This window comes from Prionailurus bengalensis, chromosome B4 (assembly GCF_016509475.1).
Source record: "Prionailurus bengalensis isolate Pbe53 chromosome B4, Fcat_Pben_1.1_paternal_pri, whole genome shotgun sequence".
Taxonomy (NCBI): Eukaryota; Metazoa; Chordata; class Mammalia; order Carnivora; family Felidae; genus Prionailurus; species Prionailurus bengalensis.
The window spans coordinates 25,078,529-25,096,401 of NC_057358.1; the positions used below are offsets into that span (position 1 = coordinate 25,078,529).

General features: G+C 39.5%; 1 protein-coding gene across 1 annotated transcript in view; it reads left to right on the forward strand.

Annotated features, from left to right (window-relative positions):
* Window positions 1-17,873, forward strand: part of ANKRD26 (ankyrin repeat domain 26) — a 115,244-nt gene that overhangs the window by 85,061 nt on the left and 12,310 nt on the right. The window contains 6 exon segments of the mRNA XM_043563475.1: window positions 1,133-1,203; window positions 1,538-1,631; window positions 5,650-5,702; window positions 6,055-6,148; window positions 10,168-10,220; window positions 10,573-10,666. Of these exon segments, the coding sequence (XP_043419410.1) occupies window positions 1,133-1,203; window positions 1,538-1,631; window positions 5,650-5,702; window positions 6,055-6,148; window positions 10,168-10,220; window positions 10,573-10,666 (459 nt within the window).

Below are 17,873 nucleotides of genomic sequence, written 5' to 3' on the forward strand. Positions count from 1 at the left end.
GACTTAGCCACCCAGATGCCCCAGTAGATGCTATTATTCTTCTTATTATTTTTAACGTTTATTCATTATTGAGAAACAGAGACAGCATGGGCATGGGGAGGGCAGAGAGAGGAGGAGACACAGAATCTGAAGCAGGATCCAGGCTCTGAGCTGTGAGCACAGAACCCGATGCGGGGCTCAAACTCACAAACTGCGAGATCATGACCTGAGTCGAAGTCAGATGCTGAACTGACTGAGCCACCCAGGCGCCCCAGTAGATGCTATTATCTTCATTTTATAGATGCAGAAACTGAGACACAGAAGTTTTAAGTAATTTGCTCAAGGTCATATAGGTAATAACCAGCAGAATTGGGAATTCAGACCCAGGCATTTTGGCTCCTACTAAGATACTGCTTCTCAAACTATTCCATGAAATATCTTGTTGCCATTGAAAACAACATGTTAAGTTATATAATCACTAGAATAGCAATGTCATTCACCTATGTGAATATTTGAAATCATAGTTGATGCGGTGCCTGGAGTATGAAAACAGAAATGTTTACCATAAGGTAATTCCCTATATTTCCTCCGTTTGACCAGTAGATAAATTTGTATGTTTATCTGATCATATATAATTTAAAAACATTAAAAATGTTATGTTTTTGTAGTAGAGTATGGTTGGTAAACTCTTCTGTAAGAGTATTTAAACATTTTCGGCTTCGTAGGCCATAGTCTGTTGTAGCAGCTCAGCTCTGCTGTTATGACCTAAAAGTAGCCATCAGTCAGCATGTAGAGGAGAGTGTGGCTGGGTCCAATAAGATTTTAGTTACAGGGGCACTTGGGCGGCTTAGTTGGTTGAGCGTCCTGACTCTTAATTTCCACTCAGGTCATGATCCCAAACCCCACATCATGAGACCCGTCATGAGACCGAGCCCCTCATCAGGCTTCTCCCTGAGCTTGCAGCCTGCTTACGATTTTCTCTGTCTCTCCCTCTGCCTCTCTTCCCCACTTGTGCACGCGGTCTGTCTCTCTCTCTCTCTCTCTCTCTGTGTCTCTGTCTCTCAAGTAAAAAAAAAAATGTAGTTACAAGAACAGGTGATGGTGTTCTACTAGATTGCCAGTAGTTAAAATTATTACTTTTTCTTTATTCTAGTTGCAAGAAGCACAGGATCGACATGCAGAGGCCATAAGATATGCTGAGAAGACGAAAGATCATATGCAAAAGTATAATTTAAACCTCACAGAAAATAGCTTGATTATTTATAAAGCAGATAAGCCGTGTAGTATGAGAAATGTATTAGTTATGCCAGTATATCATTGTTAAGCTGGATACAAATTCCAGCTTTGAGCTATTTTGAAATGCAGATTGTGGCATATTATCTCTCAATGTTGCACCTTACCCACAAAACACAACGAGAAAAATGGCACAATTGCCAAATCCTCCTCTTGATAAAATTTTAAGGATTTATGTAATGCCCTCATTTGTTCAGAAATTATATGGGTTTTTTTTTTTTTTAATTTATGTGTGAGAATAATTATCTTAAGATCTGCATTTTAGGCTAGAGGTTAAAAATACCAGGCAAGAAGAAACCATCAAACAGCAAGCGGCCCAAATTCAAGATCTTCAGAGCAACTTGTTAAGGACAAGTTTGGTAAGTCAGTCTCTTAATGTCTGCCCTACTGAAAAGGAATCCTTATTTCACTAGTGGTAGTACATAAGAATGTTTTGGATCATATGAAAAATCTCACAGATCGAAATATTAGGTTCATATTGTTCCTACTTGCTACTAGTGATGTAATTCTTCTATATAGATGAAGTGGGTTGAATTCATAAAGTAATGATGTTTGTAGTGAGATTTTAATAAAAACATTGTGAGAGTCTAAGAAAAGCAACATTTTATATACACCACAGTGAGCGTTTGGTTTAGTCCACCTTTTGGCTATTGTGGATGATGCTGCTGTGAACGTTGGCATACAGATGTGTGAGTCCCTGCTAATATTTTTCAGCGTGTTTCAAACGTCCCCAAACTTTGAGTGATCATTTGATCTTGAGTTCTGGCTTTCTCTTGTAATCTCAACCCTTCAGTGAGAGTTTGAGAACAGGTTATTTTAATGATGATTTGTTGTAATTTGTAATTACAAATTTGCAATTTATTGTCTTCATCAAGAATGACTAGCAGGTCGTTATGCAAACGTCCTTCTCAAAGGAATGGACTTTTCTCTTTGTTGGATTTTGCAAAGGAAAAGAAATGCCAGTGAAAAACTAGAAATGGCTGCTCAGTCAGGGCCTTACCTAGTAACATAGTGCTCCTACCATTGCAGGTTCAGAAACTCATTTTTCTCCATTCGCTTGAGTTAATCAGCCTTTCAGAGATTTCACAGTTCAATCTCAGAAAAGACTAATGTGCAATTCAGGATTCTAATTTATTGATATGTAGTGAAACCCCAACTGTTTTCCAAGCAGAACAGTTAATGTCATCCCACTCTCACCCTCCTTTGTAAGATTTACACTGTACATCCTAAGTGGGAGCAATGAGGTAGATACACTGACCCACTAGTTTCTTTCAGTCACAAAAGCTATATAATATACATGCAGGTTTCATTAGACAGCTATACCCGTCAGGGGAACTAGAACATTCTGTTGACTGGCCCTTTTTGTGGCTGAAGAGACACTGAAAATTATTTTCTTTTCTAGACCTCTTATAAATGAGTCACATTGTTTTAGGGTACTTTTCATGCGAGTAACATGACACTATGTTGATCAGTCTTCTATGAATGAGAGTGCGAGGCGTTGTCCTGCTACTGTGTCCTAAAGCAATCTTTAAGGTCTCAAAAACTAAAATTTGTAAGAATATCCGAAACTGATTAAGCTTTTATTAAAGAATAACGAGGGATTTTCTGTAGATGCCTATAGAAAGGAATTAGGGTTATGGCATGAAATTAGCTGCCACTTTAAGGTCTTCCCTGTGAAACAAAAATTTAGATAGCTTTCAGCCATCTCATAGCTCTGACTTCTCTAGAAGGTGCTTATCTCTTGAATCCCCAAATCAGAGGCTACCTGGGTTTAGATATTTGATGCACACAATTTTGAGGTGAAGAATCTGGATTGGGAAGAAGGTTAAGCTCTAGCCGACTTAACCTTCCTGACAATATAGTCAAGTATGCGTCTGAAAGGAACTTCAGAAGAGTTTCATAAGGTGAGATCTCTATGGACTAAGAAATTACTCGAAAGGAAACAAAGGCAAACCAGTGATCATCCAGCCCTTGTGATAAATGTCGTATTATAAAAGAAAAGCGAGACAAACTGTGCTGGTCAGCATCCTAAGGGTAAGAGTGCCCCCTAAGAGTCAATAAGAAAAACACACTCAAAGTAACACGGAAAAGAATCCAAATAAAATGTACGCGATTAGCTGTCTACAAAGGTAATCCGTGTCAAGTAATGATTTTTGAGTCTGTGGTTGAGGACGTTGTCTATCAGGACCTAGACGGAAGAGTGCAAAGTACAGATGGCCTAGGTAAAGGGGTCAAAGCTCAAAATGTGAATTAGAGAATCTGGTTTTGAAGCCTTAAGAGAGTTTGAAAAGACAGATAGCAAGGGGCAAGGACTCAATGTCAGGGGTTGCTGTCCTTTAGAAATAAGGTGGGGTTAGAAGAGCAGAGGGAGAGTATGGTCATTGTTATCAGCTGCTGCTGAGAAGTGAAACAGGATAAAGACTTTTAAAAAATTACAAAAAAAAAAGGTCCTTGATGACCCTCAGACTTTCTTAGTGGAATGATAGGAGTGAAAGGTAGGTTTTAGTGTAAAAGAAGGAAAGAAGTGAAGAAAAGTTGCATCTGTGGATGCGACGATACATTAAAAAATGTTCGAGTCCACTGCAAGGGGAGAAGCAGGGTGATAGATGGACAAAGCTTCAAAACTTAAGCAAATGGTTAATAGAAGAGGAGAAATTGAAATCTTTCTTCCTTATGCAGCCAGAACTGGGATTTACGGATTTATAGCACTTTACCAACTGCAAAGCTCTGGGGACAGCTTTTCTGATAGGCTTTTACCACAAAGCCTTAATCTCTTCATCAGAGTACCTGCTAAAGCAGCCTAACGTAAACAGTACGGACATGAAATGATTGAGGAACTTTGGTTTAGCAAGACTCCATTATTTCCATGTCAGTGGCTTTCCCTTGCCTCTGATGGTCATGTAAAGGATTCATTACTCAATCTAGGAGGTGCTGTTTGTACTGTAGTCTGTGAGCATTGTCCACTGAGTAGTATAGAAAGGGAGTTAGTTAAAAGTATTATAAGTGGAAAAAAAGTACTGTTGGCTAGTGGCATTGGCGAAAGTTGTGTGAAGTACTGAGGAGAGATTCTGGGCCTCATGCTCCCCATTTGCTGCCACTTGCGGTGGTATGAAGAATAACTTCAGTATAATTTGTATAGGGGACCACTTCTACTGGCATGCCACCTGCCTAAACTATCACGTTGTATTGGAACGCAAAATACAGCAACAGTAATCATGCTAAATGCAGACACTTAGAGCTATGTGCCGTGTACCCTTCTAAGTTGTTCATGTATTATTTCCTAATTTAATCTTCCCAACATCCCAGGTAGATACTATTATTATCTACCTAATTTAATCTTCCCAACATCCCAGGTAGATACCATTATTATTTATTTGGAGATCACTTTTTTAAGGTTCTTTGTTTTGAGAGAGAGAGAGAGATTGTGGGGAAGGTCAGGTAGGGAGAGAGAGAGAGAGAGAGAGAGAGAGAGAGAGAGAGAGAATTCCAAGCGGGCTCCTTGCTGTCCACGCAGAGCCTGATGTGGGGCTCAATCACATGACCCTGAGATCATGTCCTGAGCCGAAATCAAGAGCCAGACGCTGAACCGACTGAGCCACCCAGGTGCCCCAGTAGGTGCTGTTATTACCTTCATTTTACAGATGCAAAGACTGAGACACAGAAGTTTTAGGTAGTTTGCTCAAGGTCATATAGCTCATCACCAGCAGAATTGGGAATTTAGATCCAGGCATACTGGCTCCTACTAAGATACAGCTTCTCAAACTGTTCCATGAAATATCTTGTCACTGAAAACAGCATGTTCAGTTTTATAATCATGAGAATGGCAATGCCATTCACCTATGTGAATATTTGAAATCATAGTTGATGCGGTGCTTGGAGTATGAAAACAGAAATATTTACCATAAGGTAATTTCCTATATTCCCTCTATTTGACCGGTACATACATTTGTATGTTTATCTGATCATGTATAATTTAAAAACATTAAAAACATTATGTTTTTGTAGTAGAGTATGGTTGGTAAACTCTTCTGTAAGAGTACTGAAACATTTTCGGCTTCGTAGGCCATAGTCTGTTGTAGCAGCTCAGCTCTGCTGTTATGACCTAAAAGTAGCCATCAGTCAGCATGTAGAGGAGAGTGTGGCTGGGTCCAATAAGATTTTAGTTACAGGGGCACTTGGGCGGCTTAGTTGGTTGAGCGTCCTGACTCTTAATTTCCACTCAGGTCATGATCCCAAACCCCACATCATGAGACCCGTCATGAGACCGAGCCCCTCATCAGGCTTCTCCCTGAGCTTGCAGCCTGCAGTTACAGAAACAGGTATTGGTGTTCTACTAGATTGTCAGTAGTTAAAATTATTACTTTTTCTTTATTCTAGTTGCAAGAAGCACAGGATCGACATGCAGAGGCCGTAAGATATGCTGAGAAGACGTAAGATCATATGCAAAAGTATAATTTAAACCTCACAGAAAATAGCTTGATTATTTATAAAGCAGATAAGCAGTGTAGTATGAGAAATGTATTAGTTATGCCAGTATATCATTGTTAAGCTGGATACAAATTCCAGCTTTGAGCTATTTTGAAATGCAGATTGTGGCATATTATCTCTCAATGTTGCACCTTACCCACAAAACACAACGAGAAAAATGGCACAATTGCCAAATCCTCCTCTTGATAAAATTTTAAGGATTTATGTAATGCCCTCATTTGTTCAGAAATTATATGGGTTTTTTTTTTTTTTAATTTATGTGTGAGAATAATTATCTTAAGATCTGCATTTTAGGCTAGAGGTTAAAAATACCAGGCAAGAAGAAACCATCAAACAGCAAGCGGCCCAAATTCAAGATCTTCAGAGCAACTTGTTAAGGACAAGTTTGGTAAGTCAGTCTCTTAATGTCTGCCCTACTGAAAAGGAATCCTTATTTCACTAGTGGTAGTACATAAGAATGTTTTGGATCATATGAAAAATCTCACAGATCGAAATATTAGGTTCATATTGTTCCTACTTGCTACTAGTGATGTAATTCTTCTATATAGATGAAGTGGATTGAATTCATAAAGTAATGATGTTTGTAGTGAGATTTTAATAAAAACATTGTGAGAGTCTAAGAAAAGCAACATTTTATATACACCACAGTGAGCGTTTGGTTTAGTCCACCTTTTGGCTATTGTGGATGCTGCTGCTGTGAACGTTGGCATACAGATGTGTGAGTCCCTGCTAATATTTTTCAGCGTGTTTCAAACTTCCCCAAACTTTGAGTGATCATTTGATCTTGAGTTCTGGCTTTCTCTTGTAATCTCAACCCTTCAGTGAGAGTTTGAGAACAGGTTATTTTAATGATGATTTGTTGTAATTTGTAATTACAAATTTGCAATTTATTGTCTTCATCAAGAATGACTAGCAGGTCGTTATGCAAACGTCCTTCTCAAAGGAATGGACTTTTCTCTTTGTTGGATTTTGCAAAGGAAAAGAAATGCCAGTGAAAAACTAGAAATGGCTGCTCAGTCAGGGCCTTACCTAGTAACATAGTGCTCCTACCATTGCAAGTTCAGAAACTCATTTTTCTCCATTCGCTTGAGTTAATCAGCCTTTCAGAGATTTCACAGTTCAATCTCAGAAAAGACTAATGTGCAATTCAGGATGCTAATTTATTGATATGTAGTGAAACCCCAGCTGTTTTCCAAGCAGAACAGTTAATGTCATCCCACTCTCACCCTCCTTTGTAGGATTTACACTGTACATCCTAAGTGGGAGCAATGAGGTAGATACACTGACCCACTAGTTTCTTTCAGTCACAAAAGCTATATAATATACATGCAGGTTTCATTAGACAGCTATACCCGTCAGGGGAACTAGAACATTCTGTTGACTGGCCCTTTTTGTGGCTGAAGAGACACTGAAAATTATTTTCTTTTCTAGACCTCTTATAAATGAGTCACATTGTTTTAGGGTACTTTTCATGCGAGTAACATGACACTATGTTGATCAGTCTTCTATGAATGAGAGTGCGAGGCGTTGTCCTGCTACTGTGTCCTAAAGCAATCTTTAAGGTCTCAAAAACTAAAATTTGTAAGAATATCCGAAACTGATTAAGCTTTTATTAAAGAATAACGAGGGATTTTCTGTAGATGCCTATAGAAAGGAATTAGGGTTATGGCATGAAATTAGCTGCCACTTTAAGGTCTTCCCTGTGAAACAAAAATTTAGATAGCTTTCAGCCAACTCATAGCTCTGACTTCTCTAGAAGGCGCTTATCTCTTGAATCCCCAAATCAGAGGCTACCTGGGTTTAGATATTTGATGCACACAATTTTGAGGTGAAGAATCTGGATTGGGAAGAAGGTTAAGCTCTAGCCGACTTAACCTTCCTGACAGTATAGTCAAGTATGCGTCTGAAAGGAACTTCAGAAGAGTTTCATAAGGTGAGATCTCTATGGACTAAGAAATTACTCGAAAGGAAACAAAGGCAAACCAGTGATCATCCAGCCCTTGTGATAAATGTCGTATTATAAAAGAAAAGCGAGACAAACTGTGCTGGTCAGCATCCTAAGGGTAAGAGTGCCCCCTAAGAGTCAATAAGAAAAACACACTCAAAGTAACACGGAAAAGAATCCAAATAAAATGTACGCGATTAGCTGTCTACAAAGGTAATCCGTGTCAAGTAATGATTTTTGAGTCTGTGGTTGAGGACGTTGTCTATCAGGACCTAGACGGAAGAGTGCAAAGTACAGATGGCCTAGGTAAAGGGGTCAAAGCTCAAAATGTGAATTAGAGAATCTGGTTTTGAAGCCTTAAGAGAGTTTGAAAAGACAGATAGCAAGGGGCAAGGACTCAATGTCAGGGGTTGCTGTCCTTTAGAAATAAGGTGGGGTTAGAAGAGCAGAGGGAGAGTATGGTCATTGTTATCAGCTGCTGCTGAGAAGTGAAACAGGATAAAGACTTTTAAAAAATTACAAAAAAAAAAAGGTCCTTGATGACCCTCAGACTTTCTTAGTGGAATGATAGGAGTGAAAGGTAGGTTTTAGTGTAAAAGAAGGAAAGAAGTGAAGAAAAGTTGCATCTGTGGATGCGACGATACATTAAAAAATGTTCGAGTCCACTGCAAGGGGAGAAGCAGGGTGATAGATGGACAAAGCTTCAAAACTTAAGCAAATGGTTAATAGAAGAGGAGAAATTGAAATCTTTCTTCCTTATGCAGCCAGAACTGGGATTTACGGATTTATAGCACTTTACCAACTGCAAAGCTCTGGGGACAGCTTTTCTGATAGGCTTTTACCACAAAGCCTTAATCTCTTCATCAGAGTACCTGCTAAAGCAGCCTAACGTAAACAGTACGGACATGAAATGATTGAGGAACTTTGGTTTAGCAAGACTCCATTATTTCCATGTCAGTGGCTTTCCCTTGCCTCTGATGGTCATGTAAAGGATTCATTACTCAATCTAGGAGGTGCTGTTTGTACTGTAGTCTGTGAGCATTGTCCACTGAGTAGTATAGAAAGGAAGTTAGTTAAAAGTATTATAAGTGGAAAAAAAGTACTGTTGGCTAGTGGCATTGGCGAAAGTTGTGTGAAGTACTGAGGAGAGATTCTGGGCCTCATGCTCCCCATTTGCTGCCACTTGCGGTGGAGTGAAGAATAACTTCAGTATAATTTGTATAGGGGACCACTTCTACTGGCATGCCACCTGCCTAAACTATCACGTTGTATTGGAACGCAAAATACAGCAACAGTAATCATGCTAAATGCAGACACTTAGAGCTATGTGCCGTGTACCCTTCTAAGTTGTTCATGTATTATTTCCTAATTTAATCTTCCCAACATCCCAGGTAGATACTATTATTATCTACCTAATTTAATCTTCCCAACATCCCAGGTAGATACCATTATTATTTATTTGGAGATCACTTTTTTAAGGTTCTTTGTTTTGAGAGAGAGAGAGAGATTGTGGGGAAGGTCAGGTAGGGAGAGAGAGAGAGAGAGAGAGAGAGAGAGAGAGAGAGAGAATTCCAAGCGGGCTCCTTGCTGTCCACGCAGAGCCTGATGTGGGGCTCAATCACATGACCCTGAGATCATGTCCTGAGCCGAAATCAAGAGCCAGACGCTGAACCGACTGAGCCACCCAGGTGCCCCAGTAGGTGCTGTTATTACCTTCATTTTACAGATGCAAAGACTGAGACACAGAAGTTTTAGGTAGTTTGCTCAAGGTCATATAGCTCATCACCAGCAGAATTGGGAATTTAGATCCAGGCATACTGGCTCCTACTAAGATACAGCTTCTCAAACTGTTCCATGAAATATCTTGTCACTGAAAACAGCATGTTCAGTTTTATAATCATGAGAATGGCAATGCCATTCACCTATGTGAATATTTGAAATCATAGTTGATGCGGTGCTTGGAGTATGAAAACAGAAATATTTACCATAAGGTAATTTCCTATATTCCCTCTATTTGACCGGTACATACATTTGTATGTTTATCTGATCATGTATAATTTAAAAACATTAAAAACATTATGTTTTTGTAGTAGAGTATGGTTGGTAAACTCTTCTGTAAGAGTACTGAAACATTTTCGGCTTCGTAGGCCATAGTCTGTTGTAGCAGCTCAGCTCTGCTGTTATGACCTAAAAGTAGCCATCAGTCAGCATGTAGAGGAGAGTGTGGCTGGGTCCAATAAGATTTTAGTTACAGGGGCACTTGGGCGGCTTAGTTGGTTGAGCGTCCTGACTCTTAATTTCCACTCAGGTCATGATCCCAAACCCCACATCATGAGACCCGTCATGAGACCGAGCCCCTCATCAGGCTTCTCCCTGAGCTTGCAGCCTGCAGTTACAGAAACAGGTATTGGTGTTCTACTAGATTGTCAGTAGTTAAAATTATTACTTTTTCTTTATTCTAGTTGCAAGAAGCACAGGATCGACATGCAGAGGCCGTAAGATATGCTGAGAAGACGTAAGATCATATGCAAAAGTATAATTTAAACCTCACAGAAAATAGCTTGATTATTTATAAAGCAGATAAGCAGTGTAGTATGAGAAATGTATTAGTTATGCCAGTATATCATTGTTAAGCTGGATACAAATTCCAGCTTTGAGCTATTTTGAAATGCAGATTGTGGCATATTATCTCTCAATGTTGCACCTTACCCACAAAACACAACGAGAAAAATGGCACAATTGCCAAATCCTCCTCTTGATAAAATTTTAAGGATTTATGTAATGCCCTCATTTGTTCAGAAATTATATGGGTTTTTTTTTTTTTTAATTTATGTGTGAGAATAATTATCTTAAGATCTGCATTTTAGGCTAGAGGTTAAAAATACCAGGCAAGAAGAAACCATCAAACAGCAAGCGGCCCAAATTCAAGATCTTCAGAGCAACTTGTTAAGGACAAGTTTGGTAAGTCAGTCTCTTAATGTCTGCCCTACTGAAAAGGAATCCTTATTTCACTAGTGGTAGTACATAAGAATGTTTTGGATCATATGAAAAATCTCACAGATCGAAATATTAGGTTCATATTGTTCCTACTTGCTACTAGTGATGTAATTCTTCTATATAGATGAAGTGGATTGAATTCATAAAGTAATGATGTTTGTAGTGAGATTTTAATAAAAACATTGTGAGAGTCTAAGAAAAGCAACATTTTATATACACCACAGTGAGCGTTTGGTTTAGTCCACCTTTTGGCTATTGTGGATGCTGCTGCTGTGAACGTTGGCATACAGATGTGTGAGTCCCTGCTAATATTTTTCAGCGTGTTTCAAACTTCCCCAAACTTTGAGTGATCATTTGATCTTGAGTTCTGGCTTTCTCTTGTAATCTCAACCCTTCAGTGAGAGTTTGAGAACAGGTTATTTTAATGATGATTTGTTGTAATTTGTAATTACAAATTTGCAATTTATTGTCTTCATCAAGAATGACTAGCAGGTCGTTATGCAAACGTCCTTCTCAAAGGAATGGACTTTTCTCTTTGTTGGATTTTGCAAAGGAAAAGAAATGCCAGTGAAAAACTAGAAATGGCTGCTCAGTCAGGGCCTTACCTAGTAACATAGTGCTCCTACCATTGCAAGTTCAGAAACTCATTTTTCTCCATTCGCTTGAGTTAATCAGCCTTTCAGAGATTTCACAGTTCAATCTCAGAAAAGACTAATGTGCAATTCAGGATGCTAATTTATTGATATGTAGTGAAACCCCAGCTGTTTTCCAAGCAGAACAGTTAATGTCATCCCACTCTCACCCTCCTTTGTAGGATTTACACTGTACATCCTAAGTGGGAGCAATGAGGTAGATACACTGACCCACTAGTTTCTTTCAGTCACAAAAGCTATATAATATACATGCAGGTTTCATTAGACAGCTATACCCGTCAGGGGAACTAGAACATTCTGTTGACTGGCCCTTTTTGTGGCTGAAGAGACACTGAAAATTATTTTCTTTTCTAGACCTCTTATAAATGAGTCACATTGTTTTAGGGTACTTTTCATGCGAGTAACATGACACTATGTTGATCAGTCTTCTATGAATGAGAGTGCGAGGCGTTGTCCTGCTACTGTGTCCTAAAGCAATCTTTAAGGTCTCAAAAACTAAAATTTGTAAGAATATCCGAAACTGATTAAGCTTTTATTAAAGAATAACGAGGGATTTTCTGTAGATGCCTATAGAAAGGAATTAGGGTTATGGCATGAAATTAGCTGCCACTTTAAGGTCTTCCCTGTGAAACAAAAATTTAGATAGCTTTCAGCCAACTCATAGCTCTGACTTCTCTAGAAGGTCCTTATCTCCTGAATTCCCAAGCCAGAGACTACCTGGGTTAAGGTTTTTTTTTTGGGGGGGGGGTTCTTTTTTTAACTTTATATTTCATTTTTAAAAATTTACATCCAAATTAGTTAGCATATACTGAAGCAATGATTTCAGGAGTAGATTCCTTAATGCCCCTTACTCATTAAGACCATCCCCCCTCCCACAACCCCTCCAGCAACCCTCAGTTCGTTCTCCATATTTATGAGTCTCCTCTGTCCCGTCCCTGTTTTTATATTATTTTTGTTTCCCTTCCCTTATGTTCATCTGTTTTGTCCTTTGAAGTCCTCATACGAGTGAAATCATATGAATTTGTCTTTCTCTGACTTACTTATTTCACTTAGCATTAATACCCTCCAGTTCCATCCACGTAGTTGCAAATGGCAGGATTTCATTCTTTTTGATTGCCAAGTAATACTCCATTGAATATATATACCACATCTTCTTTATCCATTCATCCATCGGTGGATAATTGGACTCTTTGCATACTTTGGCTATTGTTGATAGTGCTGCCATAAACATGGGGGTGCATGTGTCCCTTTGAAACAGCACACCTGTATCCCTTGGATAAATGCCTAGTAGTGCAATTGCTGGGTCGCAGTGTAGTTCTGTTTTTAGTTTTTTGAGGAAGCTCCATACCATTTTCCAGAGTGACTGCACCAGCAAAAGAGATCCTCTTCTCTGCATCCTCGCCAACATATGTTGTTGCCTGAGTTCTTAATGTTAGCCATTCTGACAGGTGTAAGGTGGTATCTCAGTGTGGTTTTGATTTCCCCGATGATGAGTGATGTGGAGCATTTTTGCCTGTGTCAGTTGGCCATGTGGATGTCTTCTTTGGAGCAGTGTCTGCTCATGTCTTTTGCCCATTACTTCACTGGATTACTTGTTTTTTTGGGTGTTGTGTTTGGTAAGTTCTTAGTAGATTTTGGATACTAACCATTTTTTTTTTAAATATATGAAATTTATTGTCAAATTGGTTTCCATAAACACCCAGTGCTCATCCCAAAAGGTGCCCCCTTCAATACCCATCACCCACCCTCCTCTCCCTCCCACCCCCCCATCAGCCCTCAGTTTATAAGAGTCTCTTATGCTTTGGCTCTCTCCCACTCTATCTGATATGTCATTTGCAAATACCTTCTCCCATTCTGTCAGTTGCCTTTTAGTTTTGCTGATTGTTTCCTTCACTGTGCAGAAGCTTTTCATTTTGATGAGGTCCCAGTAGTTCATTTTTGCTTTTGTTTCCCTTGCCTCCAGAGACGTTTAGAATAAGAGGTTGCTGCTGGCAAGATCAAAGAGGGTTTTGCCTGCTTTCTCCTCAAGGATTTTGATGGCTTCCTGTCTCACATTGAGGTCCTTCATCCATTTTGAGGTTATTTTTGTGTAATGTACAACTTTTTATGTGAACATGTTTTCATTTCTCTTGGGTATATACCTATAAATACAATTGCTGGTTCATATGGTAACTCTGTTAAACCTTTTTGTTTGTTTGTTTTGTTTTTGTTTTTTCAACCTTTTGAGGAGGGGCAGGCACTTGGATGGCTTAGCTGGTTGAGTGGCCGGCTCTTGATTTCAGCTTAGGTCATGATCTCAGGGTTGTGGAATCGAGCCCTACATTGGGCTTTGCTCTGAGCATGGAGCCTGCATGGGATTCTCTCCCTCCCTCTCCTTCTGTCCCTCTACCCCACTTGTGCACTCTCTCTAAAATAAGTTTAGAAAAATGTTTTTCTAGTTTAACCTTTTGAGGAACTGCCAGACTGTTTTCCAAAGTGGCAGCAACATTACATTTTTATCAGCAGTTTTTGAGAGTTCCCATTTTTCCTGACTCTTGCCAATGTTTGTCATTATCTGTTGTTTTTATTATAACAATTCTAGTGGGTATGAAATGGCATCTTGTGGTTTTTGGTTTGCATTTTTCTTATAACTAATGATGTTGAACATCTCTCTTTTATTTTTGAGATAGACAGTGTGAGTAGGGGAGGGGCAGAGAGAGAGGGAGACACAGAATCTGAAGCAGGCTCCAGGCTCCCAGCTGTCAGCACACAGCCCGATGTGGGGCTTGAACCCACAAACCATGAGATCGTGACCTGCGCCAAAGTTGGACGCCCAACTGACTGAGCCACCCAGGCACCCCAAACATCTCCCGTTTAATGTGATTTTTATCCATTTCTATATCTTCTTTAAACAACTAATCCATTCTTTTCCCCATTTTTATATTGGATTGTCTTTTCATTATTGGAAGAGTTATTTAAATATCCCACATACAAATCCCTTAGCAGATACGGGATTTTCAGATATTTTCTCATATTTAGTCGCTTGCCTTTTCACTTTCTTGATGGTGATATTTGAAGCATAGAAGTTTTTAATTTTGATGAAGTAAACTTAATCTGCTTTTGTCTTTTGGTGTCATGTCTAAGAAATCATTGCCAAATCCAGTCACAAACATATACACGTATGCTTTTTTCTAAGAGTTTTATCATTTTAGCTCTTAGATTTTAAGTTAATTTTGTATATATGCTATGGGGTAGAGGTCTGATTTTATTACTTTGTATGTGGATATCCATTTGTCCCAGTACCATTTGTTACAAAGACTATTCTTGTTCCATTTAATTATCTGACACCCTTGTTGAAAATCAGTTCACTATAATGTGAGAGTTTATTTTTAGATTCTCAGTGTTAATACATTGATCTATATGTCTATCTTTATGCCAGTACCATATCAAATTTTATGAAAACTCTTTCCTAGTTATCTTGACAATTACCAGTCACTTATGTAATAATAAAAAGTCAATGTAGTAGAACTTAACTTTGCTCCTATAGAGATTTTTGCTTCTGGAAGGACCCTTTCACCAGCCTATGCCTTGCTGACCCCATGACTCGATGTGAAGTCAGGCTCAAAAAGATAAAATGCTCTTTCTTTAGTCTGTTCAGACATTTATTTACTTATTTATTTATTTATTTATTTATTTATATTTTATTTAAAAAATTTTTGTTTAGAGCATGTACAAGCAGAAAGAGGGGGCCTGGGGGGTTGGAGAAAGAGAATTTTTAGCAGGCTTTGCACTTGTGTGGAGGCTGACAGGGGTCTTGATCCCATGACCCTGGGATCATGACCTGAGAGTTTGAGGCTCAACTGACTGAGCCACACAGGTTCCCCTCCTATTCAAACTTTTAGTTTCTCAGTCAGTGCCACCCACTTTCATTTCCATCAAATCTTGGTCATAGAATCTCTTGACTCAGTCTACCATTTACTTCATTATATTTTAGTTTTCACCATCTAGGAAGGAAAAGATTAACTCTGGGCTAGTGGTAATGCAAACTGGTGCAGCTGCTCTGGAAAACAGTGCGTAGGTTCCTCAAAACAATTGAAAATAGAACTACCCTATGACCCCTCAATAGCACTACTGGGAATTTATGCAAAGGATACAGGAGTGCTGATTCATAGGGGCACATGTACTCCAATGTCTATAGCAGTGCTTTCAACAATAGCCAAATTGTGGAAAGAGCCTAATGCCCATCAACTGATGAATGGATAAAGAGATGTGATTTATATATACACTGGAATACTACCTGGCAAGGAGAAAGAGTGAAATCATGCTATCTGTTGCAATGTGGATGGAACTGGAAGGTATTATGCTACGTGAAATAAGTCACAGAAAAACAGATATCATATGTTTTCACTCATATGTGGAACTTGAGAAACTTAACAGAAGACCATGGGGGAAGGGAAAGGGAAAAATAGTTACAGAGAAGGAGAGGGGCAAACCATAGGAGACTCTTGAATGCAGAGAACAAATAGAGGGTTGTGGGGGGGGGGGCGGTGGGTGAGAAGGGAAAGTGGGTGGTGGGCATTGAGGAAGGCACTTGTTGGGATGAGCCCTGGGTGTTGTCTATAAGTGATGAACCACAGGAATCTACCCCCAAAACCAAGAGCACACTGTACACGCTGTATGTTAGCAAATTTGACAATAAATTCTATTTAAAAAAAGAAATGAAAGTGAGGGGATGGAGAAAAATTTATCATGTTAAAAGAAAAAGTAGCGATACTTTTGTCAGACAGAAGAGTCCTTAAAACAAAGACTGTGGGGCACCTGGGTGCCTCAGTCATTTGAGCAACCGACTAGGTCTTGGCTCAGGTCATGGTCTTATGGCTGGTGGGTTTGAGCCCCATGTTGGGCTCCAGGCTGACAGCATGGAGCCTGCTTGAAATTTTCTCTCGCCCTTTCTGTGTCCCTCCGCAACCCTTTCTCGCTCAAAATAAGTAAACTTAACAAAAAACAAAGACTGTAGCAAGAGCCAAAGAATGCTACTATATCATAATAAAGGGTACAATCCAATAGGAAGATCTAACAATTGTAAATATTTATGCACCCACCATGAGAGCACTCAAGTACATAAAACAATAACAAACAAAGGAACTAATTGATAATAATACAGTAATACGGTACTTTAACACCCCATTTACACCAATAGATCTTAAAAAATCATGAAAAAATACATCTTAACAGAAAATCACCAAAGAAACAGTGGCTTTTTTTTTTTAATTTTTTTTTCAACATTTATTTATTTTTGGGACAGAGAGAGACAGAGCATGAACGGGGGAGGGGCAGAAAGAGAGGGAGACACAGAATCGGAAACAGGCTCCAGGCTCCAGGCTCCGAGCCATCAGCCCAGAGCCTGACGCGGGGCTCGAACTCACGGACCGTGAGATCGTGACCTGGCTGAAGTCGGACGCTCAACCGACTGCGCCACCCAGGCGCCCCGAAACAGTGGCTTTGAATGACAGAGTGGCCTGGGAGGGGCAGAGAGAGAGGGAGACACAGAATCTGAAACGGGCTCCAGGCTCTGAGCTGTCAGCACAGAGCCCGACGCGGGGCTCGAACTCATGGACCGTGAGATCATGACCTGAGCCGAAGTCGGATGCTTAACCGACTGAGCCACCCAGGTGCCCCAAGATGGTAACATCTTGAACTCAAGCCCTGAACCTGATGCCATGATAACTGAGACTTTTAGGAGGTACTGGGGGGGTGGGGGGTAGTGAGTGTATTTTTCAGGTGGGAGGAATACAAACATTTGTGGCCAGTGGGTAAATTATACTGCTTTTTAAATGTGTCCATAGGTTTTAAATATTAATTCCATAAAAAAAAAAAAAGACCGTGGAACAACCTTAGTGATTTGCTCCTAATGAACAGAATATGTGAATATGATGCTGTGTGTATTCCAAGCCTAGGTGACAAAAGGCAATGCAGCTTCTGCCTTGCTCTGTATCTCAGGTTGCTTACTTGGAATCTAGCTCCCCATCTAGTGAGGAAGTCTAGGCCACAAAGAGGGTCTAGGTGTGTCAGTTTAAGTGTTTCTGCTGCCTCCTGAACTGAAGTCCCAGGCAACAGCCAGCATCAACAACCAGACGTTAGTGAACAAATCTTCAAATGGATCCAGCTCCAAACCTTTCAGTTGCCCCACCTGAAGCTGAGCGGGGCAGAGACTAGCTGTCCTGGCCACACTTTTCCTAACAGATTTGTGAACAAAAGAAATCTAAACTTTGGGGAGTTTGTTAAGAAAAAACAAAAATGATAAATTGAAAAGTGGATGAAAAAAAAGAGATAAGACACATAAACTTGTATAGGAGAATTGGTCTCCATTAAAGTAGGATGTAATAAATGTTAAGATTAATTTATTAACAACCAACAGTGCTAATGAGAAGAAGCAGATAACTAGAAGCAAGATCTAAGAAGTTTTTCCCCAGTTAGGATATTAGCTGTTCATTTTTCATATATGGCCTTTATTATGTTGAGGTATAGTTCCTCCAAGC